This window comes from Pogoniulus pusillus, chromosome 13 (genome assembly GCF_015220805.1).
Source record: "Pogoniulus pusillus isolate bPogPus1 chromosome 13, bPogPus1.pri, whole genome shotgun sequence".
Taxonomy (NCBI): Eukaryota; Metazoa; Chordata; class Aves; order Piciformes; family Lybiidae; genus Pogoniulus; species Pogoniulus pusillus.
In genome coordinates, this window is record NC_087276.1 from 16910443 (window position 1) to 16927767 (window position 17325).

Here is a 17325-nt window from a genome sequence, read left to right on the forward strand (position 1 = left end):
TGCCCAAAGCTTCTCTGCCTGACCCTGAGCTGAAAGCTTACCTGAAGCACCCACAGAGACCAGCAGCCACCAGCATGGCACTCTGAATTTAATTTCCAAGTTTAGTGACCCTTATTTCCCTCTCCTGAATTGCTGCTGACAAGCACTTTCCAAACGGCAGGAGGTCAGCTCCCCGCCTGCAGGCTCGCCAAACTTTGTGTCTGCTGATGCCTCCTGGCCCTGTTGCTGCAGGGTCAGAAGTCACTGTCACTCTCCCCTAGTGGCTCTGGCTTCCTGGCTCGGTGACTGGATTTACTTGGGGAAATTTCCATGCTGTCATCTTCCAAGTCCTCCTCCTCATCTTCATTCAGGTCAATCTCACTATCTCTTGAGTCCTCCTGCAGGGATGCAAACAGAGTTCATGTCCAGCTCAGTTCTCAGATGGTGAGGGTTTGCCACCTCTAGAGTAGAGCCTGGCACAGCTGCCTGATGTCAAACTGCCTTTGCCCCCTGCCCCCTGGGCAATGGCACACCCAGGGCTTATGGGGAAGGCTGCTTTGAACTGGGGGATCCTCTTTTGATCTTGCACTGGGATGCAGCAGCAGCTTCTGCAAGAGGTTTTGTTGCAGCTCAGGCTCTTGTCCTTCCCCAAGAAGGGGAGTTCAGAGCTCAGTGGCCTCGGGGAAGGCTCAAGGTGAGGCTCAGTGCTCTCACCAGCAGCTCCTCCAACTCCGCTCAGTGCAGACCTCCTCCTGCACTTCGCAGGGCTGACAGAAAGCAGCTGCCTGACTTCTGCTGAATGTGTGCTGTTGAGAACCTTGCAGGGTGTTCAAACTCCCAGTGACAACTGCTGTGAGAGCAGAGACTCGAGCCCCAGTGGAAGAAGATTGGCTGCAGGAAGGGAACCCACCTGTGCCTTGGCGCTGGTCCCGCGCGCGCCTGGCCGTGCCACAGCAGGTCTCCCCTTGGAGAGCCACAGAGCAGAGAGCAGGAGGGGCAGAGCAAGGGGAAAAAAAGTACAAGAACATAAAAGAGTCCAGAAAGTAACCAGAAAGGGAACAGGGGAGATGGCAGCAAAGCCATGTGTGGCTCAGGCATCACGTACCACACCAGCAAGTGGCAGAGGCTGGGCACAGGTTGCCCAGGGAGGTGGCTGAATGCCCATCCCTGAAGGCGTTTCCCAGAGGCAGAGCTGTGGTGCTGAGGGCCATGGCTCAACCCCAGCCTGGGCAGAGCTGGAGAATTGGACAGGAGGAGCTGAAAGGGCTTTGGCAACCCAAATGATTCCATGGGCAGGCTGGAGCCTGCTGTCCTTTCAGCCCCACAGCCCTTTGTGTCTGTTCAGCCTCAACACTTTTCCCCCTGATCTCGGACACAGAGATGCCTGCAGCGGTTCCTGAGCAAGCCTCTCAGCCCTGCTGCCTGCTGAGATGCTGTATTAAGGAGTCAGAGCCGTGAGACAACCAAAGTGGCAGCAGCTGAGGGCAGTGAGAGGCTGGAGGTGTTGGCTGGGGCCAACATAGGAGAAAACTGGGAATAGGCAAAGTCCAAGGGAAGAGAAACTGCAGAGGCTGAATACCCAGTGCTGGCAGGAACGTGGTCAAGGGCAATCAGGCAGCACTGTGCCTGAAGTTACAGCATCTTCACCTACAGCCCTGGCACTCCTTCCTCAGAAGGCTGTGGAGAATCTGAACCATGTCCAGCCTGGCAGAAGCAAACAGCAGAGCACGGCCTGCAAGCTGCCCTCCAGACAATGCTGAGGGTGGGCAGAAGGGAAGGCAGCTGGTCCTGCTCTGGCAAGTGCAGTGCTGACCTGGCACTCTGATTCTGCTGCCTCCCAGCCCAGGCCAATGACCACTCCCCAGAACAACACCCCAGGTGGTGCTGGGGAACAGGACAGGCCCATGGGTCCTGCCTGGCAGCTCAGATGTCAGCACCTTTTTTGGATGGTTGGGAAAAGCTTACTGTATGGATGCAGACCACAGCACAGCAGCTAGCCTCAGCTTCCAATTACAGAAGTGGCCACTCAGGAGTGCCTGCAGGCACAGAAAAGTTGCCCACCTATACCACAAGCTGAGCACAACAGTCAGAATGTGCACCTGCTGGCCAAACCTGGGCTGCTTGTTCAGCCATTCTCTGCTCATCAGGTCCAAAAGCAGGAACTATGGCACAGCTTTATCTGCAGGGGGCAACCCGAGGAGCACAGCTCAGCTCTCAGCTCTGCCCCATCATCTGGAGGGCTGAAAGAGTGATGATGCCAGTACAGATCCCTGAGAGGGCTCCTAGGGGGGTGTTTTCAGAGCTCCTGCTACTCATCCTCTCCTCCCAAGAGCTCAACACCACAGCATTCCTGCGGCCCATGTGCTGCTGGTCAAACTCTGCAGGCCCAGGCCAAAGCAGAGGGAGCAAAAGGGAACTAGGAACATGTAGGAGCAGAGAGCAGACAGCTGGAGTAGAGATGGGGAGAAGCAGGTGTGGGGCATGAGGATGGAGCAGGTGGGGAGCTGATGCTCTAGCCCAGGAGAGAGCTGTCCTAAAGCACTGTCAGAAGAGCCCTCCAGGCACACCAGAGGGTTACTTACATCTTCCTCCGTGTCTCCACCTTGCATTGTTCCCACGATCCTTGCAGCAGCTCTTCCTGCAAGAGCAGAGAGAATCACTCAGCCCTGGGGAGCACCACAAGGCTCACCAGAACCTCCTCCCATGCCGTTCCCCTGCTCTGCTGCACCCACAGGCGCCTTTGTTCCTGCTCTGTTAAACTGCAGCTTCCGCAGCGCCCCCGCAGCGAGCAGGCTCCATGGCTGGTGGTTGCCAGCTGGTCAGTGCCAGGCCAAGCCTCTGGGACATCCTGTGTGAAGGCCAAGAGGCTGCAGGAGGGCTGCTGTCTCTGATTGACCCTGGACTGAGTGACTGATGGCAAGCATCCCCTTTACAACGCTGTCCTCTTGCAGCAGAGAGCCAATGGGGCTGAAGCTGCTTCTGTCACCTTGCTGAAACAGTCTCTATAGTCTGAACAGGACAAAAGGGCTCTGAACACCAACATCAGAGCTGAAGCACTCAGGTGATTGCTGTCCAGAGGCTGGAAAGTCCTGGCAGTGTGGACTGCCCCCATGCAGGCACAGTTCTGCAAAGGGGACTCATTTCCACTGCCCACCCTGCAGTGAGCACAGCTGTGCAGGCTGCTGTGGCCACCCCACCTGCCACTGCCAGCCCTGGGAAAATGGAAATGCAGAGCTTGGAGAGGCAGTGACTGAAACGCCTGGAAATGAGTCAGGGCAAAGCCAGCAATTAGGAAAAGCAATGTTCCTGTCATGCTGCCTGAGTTATTAAGTGCACTTTAAGTGCAGACTGCCTGTGCTGGAGGTGGTGTGCAGGTTCTTGGTGTGTGCAATGACAAATGGCCAGGGAATGTGCAGCCTGACGGGTGAAAGCAAGCTGAGGTACCTGGCATTCATCTCGGGGCTGCAGGTGCCTCCAGCACTTCAGCCTGCAGGGCAAACAGGGCAGCTCACCTGGGACAAGGAGGCCTTTTGCACAGAGGGAGAGGTGCAGAGCTGAGCTAGTCCTCAAGGCCAGAGCCGAGCCTGCTCTCAAGGCCAGAGCTGCTCTCATGCAAGTGCAGATTCTGGATCAGACTGGGTGGTCTTGAAGATGCCTTCCAACCCAACCCATTCTGTGCCCCCAAAGGGCAGCAGATGCAATCAAAGGGAAGTGGTCTGACTTTTGTTAAGGCTTCATATAAAGGCATTTAGAATCTGCAGGGCAATGCCAATGAAGGACCTTCCCCACGCGGTGCTTTTGCAGTTCACAGTCCTTCATTTCCTCCCTGACAGCTCCGTGGGCTGGCCTGGACGATCTCCAGCGCTCCCTCCCAGCCTCCACCCCTCTGTGATTCTGCAGGAGATGCTCTCCCGTTAGGAGCTCCGTGCAGTGCCAATGTCCTGGACTAACCACAGTCTCTCCTTCCACTGGGGGGCTCGGAGGATCTCCCACACCCTCCTGTGCGACACTGCCTAGGAGAGGTTGCAGTACCTTGCAGCAGAGCTGCGGTGGCCCTGCGCTGCTTCCTGCCCTGCCCCCGCTCCTCCTCGCTGCCGAAGCCTTCCTCCTCTCCAGCCTCCACCTCCGAGTCGTCGCTGCCTGCAAGAAACAGAAGCAGCTGATGAGCATCAACTCGGCCCACAGCTCATAGCAGCTGCAGCCTCTGCTTCTGCTGAAGCCCTCTCAGCTCTACAGACAAGCAGAGGGAAGAGCCAAGGGCCAAGTCGCCAGGCCAGCATCATTCTGCATGGCAGCACCAAAGCAGCACACAGCTGCCCTGAGACAGACCTCAGGTTTGGGAGTCAGGGACTGCTTTGGCAGGAAGGGACTTTCAAAGCTCCCCCAATCCAACTCCCTGCACTGAGCAGGGACATCCCCACCCAGAGCAGGCTGCTCACAGCCCCACATAGCCTGACCTGCAGTGCTGCCAGCCATGGGGCAGCTCCCACCTCCATGGGCAGCCTGGGACAGACTCTCCCCACCCTCAGTGCCAAACCTTTCTCCCTCCTCTCCACTCTCAATCTCCCTCTTGCAGGACGAACCATCCCCCCTTGGCCTGCCACCACAGGCCCTGCTCAAAACTCTGTCCCCAGCTCTCTTCTGGCCCCTTGAAGCACTGCAAGGCCACCAGGAAGTCTCTCTGGAGCCTTCTCCTCTCCAGCTGAACAAGTTCAGGTCTCCCAGCCTGGCCTCACAGGGCAGCTGTTCCATTCCCCTGATCATTGTTGTGCTGCTTCAACAGGTCCACGGAGGTTCCAACAGGTTCTTTATGGTAAGGTGCTGCTCTAAATGCCCTCTCTGGGGCTGAAGCAGACTCCAGCACAGATGTAGAGAGGAAAATGTGTTCAGAGCCTTTTGGAAGTATAGGCTTGTAAATACATCTCTCATGGGTTCAGAAAGCACGGGGAGACACCTCCAGATAAACTAAAGCAGCTACAGCCAAACCCAATGTGCCTGGACAGTCAGGGAAGCTTCCCAAGATGCAGGAACTTCTTCAAGTGCTTCCATCACCTGCCTTTGTTTCCTTCCTCCCCAGTCTCCAGCCTGCTTAGGCACTCACCCACAGTCCTGCAGTCCCTGGACTGGAAGAGACCTGAACTTCCCCCTGCAGACCAGTGCCAAGTGGCTCCCTCAGGGGTCAGTGCTGGCACCAGTGCAGTTTAACATCTTTGTCAGTGACACAGACAGAGGAATCAGTGCACCCTCAGCAGCTTTGCAGCTGTCACCAAGCTGTGTGGCACAGTCGACTTACTAGAGGGCAGGGATCCATCCAGAGGGACCTGGGCAGGCTGCAGAGCTGTGCCCAGGCCAACCTCAGGGCGTTCAACAAGGCCAAGTGTAAAGTCCTGCACCTGGGTGGGTGCAGTCCCAAGCACAACTCCAGGCTGGGTGGGGAATGGCTGAGAGCAGCCCTGAGGAACAGGACCTGGGGGTCTGGGGTGATGAAAAGCTCAACATGAGCCTGCAGTGTGAGTGCAGCCCAGACAGCAACTGTGTGCTGGGCTGCAGCAAGAGCAGTGTGGGCAGCAGGGCAAGGGAGGGGATTCTGCCCCTTTGCTCTGCTCTCCTCAGACCCCACCTGGAGTCCTGTGTGCAGCTCTGGAGCCCCCAGCACAAGCAGGACATGGAACTGCTGGAGTGAGTCCAGAGGAGGCCACCAAGATGCTCAGAGGGCTGCAGCAGCTCTGCTATGAGGACAGGCTACAGGAATTGGGGCTCTGCAGCCTGGAGAAGAGAAGGCTTTGAGGAGACCTTGGAGTGGCCTTCCAGTATCTGTAGGGGCTACAGGAGGCCCACTGGGATTTGGAGTCCTGGCACAGGAACAAGCAGCTCAGTCTTACAGAGAGGTCCTCTTTGGTGACCATAACTACTGCTAATGATCTTAAAAGCCAAGAATCCATCCAAGCCCTGTGGAATTAGAAGGCAGATCTGCAATTATTCCACCAGGCTGCTGTGGACAAGGTCCAAGTGCCTGTCACAAGATGGATGGCACTGAGCATACTGCTGGGCACAGTGCTGAGCCAGCTCCAGGCCCCTCTGGGGGCTACCAGTGACTCACTGCTGTCCTTCAGCTGCAGCTCTGGCACTGGGGCTTGCTGGTTTCAGCTGTCAGGCTTTACAACATCAGCCCTGCAGCAGAAACCACAGGATGGTTTGGTCATCCACATCCAAGCTCCCTGCCATGGGCATGGACAATTCCCACCAGCCCAGCTTGCTGAAGGCCTCATCTAACCTGGCCTTCAGCACCTCTAGGGAGCAGTCCTGGGATCACAGTAGATTTGGGTTGGCTGTTGGGAGGAAGTTCTTTGCCGTGGGGGTACTGAAACACTGGGATGGGTTGCCCAGAGAGGTGGCTGAGGCCTCATCCCTGAAGATATATTCAAGGTGAGGCTGGACAGGGCTGTGAGCAACCTGCTCTAGTGGAGGATGCTGAGTGCAAGGGGTTGGGCTGGATGAGCTCTGCAGGTCCCCTCCAGCCCAGCCCATTCTGTGATTGTACAATTTAAAGAGGGGGTGAAGCTGAGAGTTGCCAGCTGTGAAAGTCATGGTCTGCCAGCCACACCACAACACACAGGCAGTCTCCATGCCATGCAAGGTGGCAGGCTGAGGACAGACATGGCACTGGTTTTGCCAGGCACACCAGCACAAACCAGTGAGGCTACTGAGCTGCCCAGAAGCTGAGAGGAATCCTCCAAGCAAGCCTGTTTGCAAAGCAACCTGCCCCAGCCATGCCAGCATGCTGGCAGCAGCACTGTGGCCACAGGTGAGGCCACACAGGCTGTGATAATAGTGAAGTGCAGCCTAACCCCATGCCTGGTGTCACTGCAGCTCAGCTTGCCTGTGGCTCAGAGCAACCTGCTCTAGTTGCAGACATCCCTGGGCTTGGACTAGGTCAGCTTGAAAGGTTCCTTCCAGCCCAAGGCAGTCCATGACTCCATGGTGCTCACTGCAGTAATCTGTGTTCTGGGGCCACTGTCTCCATCCCTCAGCACTGCAGGGAAGAGTGACAAGGCAGAGGAGCACTTGACAGGGATCACCTTCCCTAGGTCACTGTTGTCCACTTCTTCCCACACAGCCTGGTGCCTGTCACCTATCCCTGTGCCCTCTGCTTCATGCTCTACGCAGATGCTCACACCTCCAGAGGCCAGCACTTAGCAGCTGCTCTGCTAACAGCAGTGCTGCAGCAATCCCACCTCAGAAGCACAGTTTGGAGGGGGCTGGGAGGCACCTCCAGAGGTCATCAAACTCAAGCTCCCTGCCACAGCAGGGACACACAGGAACACATCCAGGTGGGTCTGGAAAGTCTCCACACAAGGACACTCCACAGCCTCTCTGGGCAGCCTGCTCCAGGCCTCCAGCACCCTCACAACAAACAACTTTCTCCTCCTGCTCAGGTGGAACCTCCTGGGTGCCAGTTTTTGCCCCTTACCCCTTGTCCTGCTGCTGGGCACTACTCAGCAGAGCCTCTTGCCCCCCACCCCTCAGATATTTATAGACATTACAGCATCACAGAATGTCAGAGGCTGGAAGGCACCTCCAAAGCTGATTCAGTCCAAGCTCCCTGCCAGAGCAGGATCACCCAGAGCAGATGAAAACATGTCCAGGCAGGGTTTGAGTACCTCCAGAGAGGGAGACTCCACACCTCCCTGGGCAGCCTGTGCCAGTGCTCTGTCACCCTCACAGGGAAAAAATTCCTCCTCATGTTTAGATGAAACTTCCTATGCCTCAGCTTCCACCATTGCCCCTTGTGCTGGCATAGGGCATCACTGAGCAGAGCCTGGCTCCAGCCTCCTGGCACTCAGCCTGCACATCTTTATAAGCATTGATGAGGTCACCTCTCAGTCTTCTCTTCTCCAAGCAGCAGAGCTCCAGCTCCCTCAGGCTCTCCTCACAAGACAGATGTTCCATTGGTAAGGTCTCAGCCTTCTCCAGACTAAACAGCCCCAGGTCTCTCAGTGCTTCTTCCCAGCAGAGATCTTCCACTTACCTCCACTCTCGAGCAGGTTCTGCTCCTCTTCCTTCAGCCTGCTCTGCATGAGGTGCATCAGGTTTGCTGCTTCCTGTCAGAGGTGCAAACAGTGCAGTTAGAACAGCTGCCAAAAGCAGCTCAGTACATAGTCCCAAGGCAGCAACCAAGGGCACCCAGCTACAATGAGCAGAGATTTCAGCCTTGAGAAGATCTGATGAACCAAAAAGGTGTTCACTGAAAGCTGGGAGCTGCTGCTGCCTTTGCCCACGGTAGTCAGGGTGTAAAACACACAGCCTGGTAAAACAGGCTGCTCAAAACCACCCCAGCTGACAGCTCAGCACAGTGCACGTGGGGGCACTGGCCTGCATGGAACACCAGGTCAGTGCTGGTAGAGAATGGAAGCCTTTGGTCACTGTTTTCAACCAATAATCCATCAAACACCAGCACTGAAATGACTGCAGTAGGATGAGAGGGCATGGAGAGAATGCTGCCATGGCTCGGAGAGCCTGCAAGCAGCCATCAGTTGTAACAAACCTTCTCTGGGAGAGAAGGAGCTGCAGAGTCTGTGAGTGGTGAGCCCAATGCCTCCAGATTTGGGCTGCAAAGTAAGTTTGTTCATCCAGCTGGCACTTCAGCCTTGGCGATACCTTCACAGGCACACCCACCTCCAAGCACTGAGCTGGCTGATGTTGAGATCAAAGGAGCTGCTTTCATTGCCCCAGGCAGAAAGAAGACCAAGCGTGTTCTGGCTGTAGACAAGACAAATGCTGAGGGACATGGCCTAGTTCCCGTGGCACGGCAGCAGCTGATTGTAAAAATGCCTTTGTGAACTGCATTAACCTGTGCTGCTCCTCAGCAGCAGCCATTTAGAGTGCACACAAAACTTCATCCCCCAAAGCTGAAAGCCCTGAGACTCTGATTTGTAGAACAGCCAAAGTTCTAACAGCTTTCTGCTTATACATCAGAGAATTGCACACTCAAACCAGAAGCAAAAAGAATGAACTGTGCTGAAGCTCTTCACAAGGCAGAGCCAAAAGAAGAACTCTTTGAGAAGACAGAGCACACCCACCCCTGCTGCTGCTGCTGCACAGGAACAGAGATGGATGAGATCCACCAGCAGCACACAAGAACAGAAGCAGAATGAAAGAGATGCCTGAAAGTGAAAACAGGCTAAGGGAAGAGTAAAAGCAAAGGCTCTTGCTTGTGTTTGCTGTGTGTGACAGTGTCAGGGTGACACTCACAGGAGGAGCCACAGGCTCACAGATTTGAAGGTCTTCCAGTTCAACCCCCTGCAGCCAGCAGGGACATCCTCAACTACAGCAGGCTGCTCACAGCCCCACACAATCTGACCTGCAGTGCTGCCAGCCATGGGGCAGCTCCCACCTCTCTGGGCAGCCTGGGACAGGCTCTCCCCATCCTCAGTGCCAAACATCCTGACAGCAGAGCCTGCACCCTGCCTGTGGCCTCCTCTGGCCCTGCTGCAACTCACTAACCCACTGGAGGGGACATTTGTCCTGGGGTTTGATTTGGAGGATCAGGACAGCACAAAGCTCACTCTGAAAGTGACCCAATTCAGGTGACTAATGAGATGGCTCTGGGTGGTGGCACAGTGCTCTAGGTGTCCAGCAATGGGACAAGGAGGAATGGTTTGGAGCTGAGGCAGAGCAGGGTTATAGTTGAGCTGAGGAAGAAGTTGTGGAGTGTGAGGGTGGTAAGAGTCTGGCACAGGCTGCCCAGGGAGGCTGTGGCTGCCTCCTGCCTAGGGACTCCCTAGATGAAGAGGGACAGAGATCTGCTGGAGAGAGGGCTACGAGGATGATTAGGGGACTGGAGCACTGCCTGATGAAGGCTGAGGGTCAGGAGGGGGGACAGGCTCTGCTCACTTGCTCCTGGGATAGGACAAGGAGCAATGGATGTAAACTGCAGCACAGGAGGTTCCACCTCAACACAAGGGGGAACTTCTTTACTGTAAGGGTCACAGAGCACTGGAACAGGCTCCCCAGAGTCTCCTTCTCCAGAGACTTTCAAGGCCTGTCTGGATGTGCTCCTGTGTGACCTGAGCTAGATTGTGTGGTCCTGCTCTGACAGGAGGGCTGGATTCAATGATCTCTTTGGGTCCCTTCCAACCCTAACATCCTGTGAGCTGTGATCCTGAGAGGTGTCCCTGCCAGTGGCAGAGAGTTGCAGTAGATGAGCTCTGAGGCCTCTTCTAACCTGAGCTATCCTGTGAAGAGTGAACAGGAAGCTCAAGACAACCACAGGAGCTGCAGTGCGCTTCTCCCTGAGCCTGTGCACTCACCACATGGACCCAGCAAAACCCACCCCAAGCACCAGCACTGCAAGCCAGAGAGGCTGGAGAGCTCCAGCTGCTCGATGTCACTTCAGGAACACTGTGTGCTCGGGAACAAGCTGCAAATCACTTTGCTAATCAGGAAGTGCAACGGCAGCAGGCTACTGAAACAGCTCCCAGCTCGGTGCCCTGGGGATTGCTCTCTTATGCAGCTGCAGACGCTCAATCAGGACACAAATTCCTCCTGCAGAGGCTGCTAGAGAAGGGAAGGGGACCAGGAGCGAGTTCTCAGCCCTGAGCAAACACAGGGTGTGCTGGACTGAGCTCACCACACTGCTGCAGCCTTCGCCTGTCTCTGCTGACGCCAACAGCTTTCACTCTCTCTTCTGGTACAGAAGGTAATTAAGATTTGTTTGGTGGAACAAAAGACAAATCAGGGGTGGAAACAAATCAACCATTGTCAGTGCTGTTTTGGACTGTGAGTGTTAAAATGGATTAAATGCAATTATCTTTGGTCCTTTTTCTCAGCTGGCTCTGAAACTGACACGGAGATGATGAACTTTAGAAGATGCACCATCAGATTGCAGCAAATTGCCTTTTTTTTTTTCAGTGACAAACACCTCAGAGATTTGCTTCACCAATTAGCAGCCAAAGGTGATGAAGCACCACCTGAAAGGAAGATCACAACTGAAAGATGCCAGAGAAATTGCCCTGATGATCAAGAAACTAACCAGGAATGGATTTGAGTGCACAGCCTTTTCCAAAACAAAAGAGAAGGGAGCTTCCCCACGAGTTTGTGAACAGGACTACACCAGCAACACTCTTGGCTTAGCTGGGACTCAGACTCTTCAGCCTCTTTCAGTTACCAACTCCTGGAGCCTGATTTTGGGTGCTGACACCTCCCCAAGGCTTGAAATGAGAGTTTGGACTCCAGCCCTGCTGAGAGTCTGGCACAGCTCAGCCTCCTCTCTAACCACAGCAGGCCTGAGTATTGCTGCCACAAAGAGGATCCCAAGCAGCTTTGCAGTATTGCTACTGTGAGGATCCCAGGCAGCTTTAAATACTCAGCTTCATCTTCTTCATCCCCATGCTCCTCTCTTCCGTTCTGAAGAACAACTTTCAAATGTACCCTCTGCTCCCCCTACTTGTTAACTTCTGCTCTTCCCAAACAGAGAGCTCAGAGCAGCCTTGCAGTACCTGAAGGGGCTGCAGGAGAGCTGGGGAGGGACTTCGCACAAGAGCCAGGAGTGACAGGCCGAGGGACAACGGCTTTGAGCTGGGAGAGGGGAGACTGAGAGTGGAAAGGAGGAAGAAATTCTATACAGTGAGGGTGAGGAGACACTGGCACAGGCTGCCCAGGGAGGCTGTGGATGTCCCCTGCCTGGAAGTGTTCAAGATCAGGCTGGGTGAGGGCTTGAGCAAGCTGGGCTGGTGGGAGGTGTCCCTGCCCATGCCTGGGGAGTAGAACTGGATGATACTGAAGGTCCTTTCCACCCATGCTGTGTTTCTAGGGTGTAACTGCACAGGTTCAGCACAAACCTCTGGATGACCTGACAGCCAGCCCAGCTCAGCCCAGCGGGCATCTTGCTGGGAGCATTAACCCATCCCAGTGCTCCCACTCCTGATACCTTCCAACAGCTACAGCACAGAGCAAGTGAGAGGAATGTGCAGAGCCAAACCACACTTGGTTGCCACCAGCTTTCCTGCTCTGTCATTCTGCAGCCTGCTTAGCCCAGGCCATGAGAGGCCAAAGCCGGTGAGCAGGTTGCCAGGGGTCTCACAAAAAGGAGAGAAAGGAACCCAACAGGGCTGCAGCCCTGAATGACAAAGGCTTTGTCTTCATCTCCTCCATTCACAAAGCCCCTGGGAGCAGTGCTCCAGCTCATCACCATTCACAAGCAGCTTCAGCTGGCTCACCTCTGCTTTTGGTATGAAATCTCACTGGTGTCAGAACAGAGAGCAGAGCTCACAGGTTAGGCTGCATTTCAGGATTCTGCTGTAACTGAGGACTGACTTTAGTTTGTTTTTCAGCAAAAGAGGTGGAAAAAGAACCAGAACATTCTAAAACTAGACAGCTGGAAATACCAAGCTGCCTGTAGATTAGAAGGATATGGAATAACACCTAAGAGATAGTAGTGATTAAAAGGGAAGTTAATTAACAAGTCAAAGAATTCCAGAGTCCCAGCGTGGTGGGGGTCAGCAGGGACCTCAGGAGATCACCCAGCAAATCATCTCTCATTTCTGACACAGCATAAACCACTGAGCTAAAAAGAAAAGCTACCACAAGTTCTGTGAAAACCCCACGGGTTTGAATTACACAAATCCCAGAGTGCCTGCAGGGTGGGGTGGGAAGGGACCTCTGGAGATCACCCAGCCCAAACTCCTGCCAAAGCAGGGCACCCACAGCAGCTTGCCCAGCAGCACAGTGCCCAGCAGCCCTTGGAAGCTCTCCACACAAGGACACTCCACAGCCTCTCTGGACAGCCTGCTCCAGGCCTCCAGCACCCTCACAACAAACAACTTTCTCCTCCTGCTCAGATGGAACCTCCTGACTGCCACTTTGTGCCCCTTGCCCCTTCTCCTGTCCCCAGGCACCACTGACAAGAGCCTGGCCTCAGCCTCTTGCCCCCCACAGCTCCTTTAGCTCTTGCTGAGCATTGCTCAGCTTCCCTCTGGGGCTGCTCTTCTGCAGGCTCTCAGCCCCAGGGCTCTCAGCCTTTGCTCCTCCCAGAGCTGCTCCAGGCCCCTCAGCAGCTTTGCAGCCTGCCCTGGACTCTCTCCAGCAGTTCTGTCTCTCCTGAGCTGGGGAGCCCAGGACTGGACCCAGGGCTCCAGAACACCAAAGGAGAGGCTTCCACAGACGGACAAGTCTTCATGGAAAGCTCCCTCAGGAGGGCAAGAGAGGTCACAGGAGAAGGGGAACTGGAAAGGAGCTGAGCCTTATCTGCAGCCTAAGCCTAGAGCGTAAGTTTTTGTAACGCCTGAGCACGGGCAGGAATGTTTCAAAGGAGAAGCCTAAAAATCCTGGGGCCAAACTGCTCTGGTTTGACATCAGCAGGCACACACAGACACGGCAGACGCAAACCAGGCTGCAGCCAGAGCCAGCCGGCAGGAACACCGTGCACAGCTCTCCTGCACCGCTGCCAGGAGCGGGACCGATGAAAGCCTAATCTGCATATGAAAGGCAGCCTGTGCGGGCAGAGCAAACCTGGCTTCACTCACTGCACATCACCCGTGTTAAGGTCCCAGGGGAGATGTTTTCTGTGAAGAACAAAAGGTACAGCTGGTAATGACTGAGGAGGATGAAAAACCAGAAAACAGAGAGCCCGGGGAAGCTGAATCAAAGGGGTTCAAAGTGCTGCAGGGCAATAAACAGACAGAGGACAACAAGGAGTGAGAGCATGCTGCAGGATCCAAACGAGGAGGTGGCACTCAACGGCCACAGGTCGGAAAAGCAACAGAGAAGGGTTAATTGCTGCTGGAGCAAACTGAAGTCCACCTGAAGGAAGATTCCAGCATGTCCAATGTGTGCACTGCTCTCATCGAAGAGAACAACTGGGAGGGCAGGAGGAGCCTTGTGCTGAGAAAGCCTCACACAGCAGTCGTTGGCAGACAAGAAAAGTCAGGCCTAAGCCCATTGTATGAGGCAAGAGAAAGATTAACAATGCTGAAAACATCCCTGGTGAACAAAAAGCATCAACTGAGAACAAGACAGAAGAAGCCAGAGGCCACAAATGGGCACCACTCCACTGAGTCCAAAGCTGAGGCTGTGCTGCAGTAGTTGTCCAGGCACAGCCTTGCTGGGCTGCCACAGCTGCCAGGCACTCAGAGCTGGCTCCACAACCAGCACCTGCAGGGGAGTATGTAGCATGGGCAGTACAGAGGGAGCTGCCCAGGCTGAGGCCAAGGGGATAAGGCTCAACAAGGCCTGAGTGCTGCACTTGGGCCACAACAACCCCCTGCAGCATTAGAGGCTTGGGGCAGAGTGGCTGCAGAGCTGCTCCATGGAGAAGTGCCTGGGGATGTTGATTTGTGCTAGGCTGAGGATGCGGCAGGAGGTGGCCAAGAAGGCCACTGGCAGCCTGGCCTGGATCAGCAACGGTGTGGCCAGCAGGTCTAGGGATAGGACTGTGCCTCTGTATACTGGTGAAGGGCATTGCAGAGGCCACACCTCAAATACTGAGGCCAGCTTTGGGCCCCTCACTCTGAGATGGACATTGAAAGGCTGGAGCAGGGCCAGAGAAAGGCAACCAAGCTGGGGAAGTGTCTGGAGAAGAGGGCTGGGGAGGAGCAGCTGAAGAAGCTGGGTGTGTTGAGCCTGGAGAAGAAGAGGATGAGGGCAGAGCTCATTGCTCTCTACAGCTCCTTGAGAGGAGGCTGCAGCCAGGTGGAAGCTGGGCTCTGCTCTCAAGGAACAAGTGATGGGACAAGAGGAGATGGCCTCAAAGTTGCCCCAGGGCAGGTTTAGGTTGGCCATAAGGAATAATTTCTTCCCACGAGGAGTTCTCAGGCACTGGCCCAGGCTCCCCAGGGAGGTGGTGAAGTCCCCAGCCTTGGAGGTTTAAAGCTGTGTGGCTGTGGTGCTGAGGGAGGTGGTTTGGTGGCAGTGGCTGAGCAGCAGTGCTGGGACTGTGAGCTGTGGGTGAGTGGCTGGACTGGAGGAGCTCCATGAGCTCTGCCAGCCTCAGCTGCTCTGTAGCTGAATGATTCTAAGAGACATGTTGTGCTGCAAGGCCAAAGAGCAGAGGATGCAGAGGCCTGCAGGGCATTTCTGGGCTGACCTCAAGCATCTCCTGCTCTGTCTGGCGGTCGTTCTCCAGCAGCTGCTCCAGGTAGGTCAGGTTGCGGAACTTCTCCAGGTAACTGCTGTACTGCTTCTGCAGCTGCTCCTCAACCTTCTCATACTCATCCATGAAGGCAGGGCTAGAGAGAACAAGCACAAACTGCTCAGGGCCATGCAGAGCTCTGAAAGAAACACTTCTGCTTTTGCAGCCTCGTTTCTCTGTCTACAGCACTGAGCTGAAAGGACTTTTTGCTGTGAAGGTCTCACAGAACTTCAAAGCCTGAAAGCAGGAGACAAAAAAAAAAGCTCATTGAACAACTCTGCAAAGATTACACCCAGCAAAGACAGGTTCTTGTGCATCACGACCTCCTGCTTCCCAGCAGGCAGACAGGTACCATTCTGACACCTTTAGCAGGGAAATCTGAGTTAATTCTCCTGCTGTCCCCCAGCCCAAGAGCTCAGCTGCAGCAGGGCTGGCAAATCACCTGTGCTGCAGCTGGATCTGCTCGGAGCAGTGCAATCATACTCAGCACCACCAGGATGACTGATGATGTCCTCACACTGCACCCCAAAGGGCACCATTGCTGGGTCATGCTTCATGGCTGAGGCTCAAGGGAGACCCTCCCTGAAATGAGGTTGGAGCCAGGTGAGTGTTGGTCTCTTCTCCCAAGGAATGAAGGACGGGACAAGAGAAAACAGCCTCAAGATGCACCCGAGGACAGCTTGTGCCAGTCTCTCCCCACCCTCACTGTGCACAGCTTCCTCCTGGTGTCCAACCTAACTTAACAGTCCCTCCCCAGCCTGTCCCCTGCACATACTGAAATGCAGCTCTAAGGTCTCCCATGAGCCTTCTCTTCTCCAGGCTGAACAGCCCAAACCTTCCCAGCCTGTCCCCATAGCAGAGGTTCTGCAGCTTCTGAGCATCTTTGTGGCCTCCTGGACCCTCTCCAGCAGCTCCAGGTCTCTCTTGTACTGGGGGTCCCACAGCTGGCCCCAACCCTGCAGCGAGGTCTCCTCAGATCAGAGCAGAGCAGAGGGGCAGGATCCCCTCTCTCCATCTCTGCCCACACTGCTTTGGATGCAGCCCAGGCTGCCCTTGGCCTTCTGTGCTGCCAGTGCCCACTGCTGTCTCCTGTCCAGCTTCTCCCCCACCAGCACCCACAGGCCCTTGTCTGCAGGGCTGCTCTCAACCTCATCACCTCCCAGCCTGGACTGACAATGAGGATTGCCCCAGCCTCAGTGCAGGACCTTGCCCTTTGCCTGATGGTAGCTCTAGGCACTAAGAGCCCAGCTCCCCCCAGCCCTGCCAGCTCTCCTCGGGGGCCCTCACCGCACGCTCTGCAGAGTCTCCAGCCTCTTCTGGCTTCTTTCCAGTTCCACTTTTCGTTTTTCAATCTTGGCTTCCAAGCTGGCTTCATCCAAAGCCACATTATTCAACATGTCCTTGGTCTTTTGGACTTGTTCCTAAAAGGGCAGGAAGGTGAAGCCATGGTTGAGCTGCAGTATCCAGAGGTGGCGCTCACCTGCTGAGCCCTGCTCTGTCGAATCTGATGCCTCACAGCACCAAACCAGATCCTAACCATGAGCAGCAAAAGCTGGGTAGACAGTGAACATGGAAAAGTTCCATGTGGTCAGGCTACTGAATTAACTGGACAGATTTAGAACAGTCACAGAGAGCATCAGGTTGGAAAGGACCCTCAAAGGTCATCCTATTTAACCCTGCAGGCAGCAGGGACACCTCCAACCAGAGCAGGCTGCACAGGGACACAGCAGAGATGTTTCCAGGGATGGCCTCACCACCTCCCTGGGCAGCCTGTGCCAGTCTCTCCCCACCCTCAGTGTGCAGAGCTTCCTTCTGGTGTCCAACCTAACTCTGCCCTGCTCCAGTTCCAAACCACTGACCTCAGCATATCCTCACAGGCCCTTCTGAGCAGTCCCCCTTCTGGTGTCCAACCGACATCACCTTTGGTTTTCCTTAGAGATACAAATAGCCAAAACAAAGATTATCAGTCTCTGTCTGGCTGCAGCTTGCTTCATTAACTCCTTTGCCTGGACCTGTGTAACTCAATCTAATCATTCTCCTTTTAACCCTTATCTAGCATCTCACTCCTGCATGTAAGCCTTCTGAGAGGAGTGAGAAGGAGGGGAGTTAGTTCAGAGCCCTGCTGGGCAGTTCTGCTGTTTGGGAGGGGGTTTGGATATCTGCAGCAGTGTTAACCTGTGTATGATTGTAGAGGGTTGTAAGTCTCTGTCTAGACTGTG

General features: G+C 55.0%; 1 protein-coding gene across 5 annotated transcripts in view; it reads right to left on the bottom strand.

Annotated features, from left to right (window-relative positions):
• Window positions 1–67: 67 nt before the first annotated feature.
• The window catches only part of CLUAP1 (clusterin associated protein 1), a 29072-nt gene continuing 11814 nt past the window's right edge, over window positions 68–17325 (bottom strand). For 4 of the 5 annotated variants that reach the window (XM_064153188.1, XM_064153187.1, XM_064153185.1 and 1 more), the window contains exons 7-13: window positions 16394–16527; window positions 15062–15203; window positions 8009–8081; window positions 4012–4119; window positions 2562–2617; window positions 890–943; window positions 68–377 (exon numbers count right to left, since the gene is read on the bottom strand). In XM_064153188.1, the coding sequence (XP_064009258.1) occupies window positions 234–377; window positions 890–943; window positions 2562–2617; window positions 4012–4119; window positions 8009–8081; window positions 15062–15203; window positions 16394–16527 (711 nt within the window). In that variant the 3' untranslated portion in view covers window positions 68–233. The remainder of the gene's footprint in view (window positions 378–889; window positions 944–2561; window positions 2618–4011; window positions 4120–8008; window positions 8082–15061; window positions 15204–16393; window positions 16528–17325) is intronic. The other variant, XM_064153189.1, reaches the window with a different exon arrangement.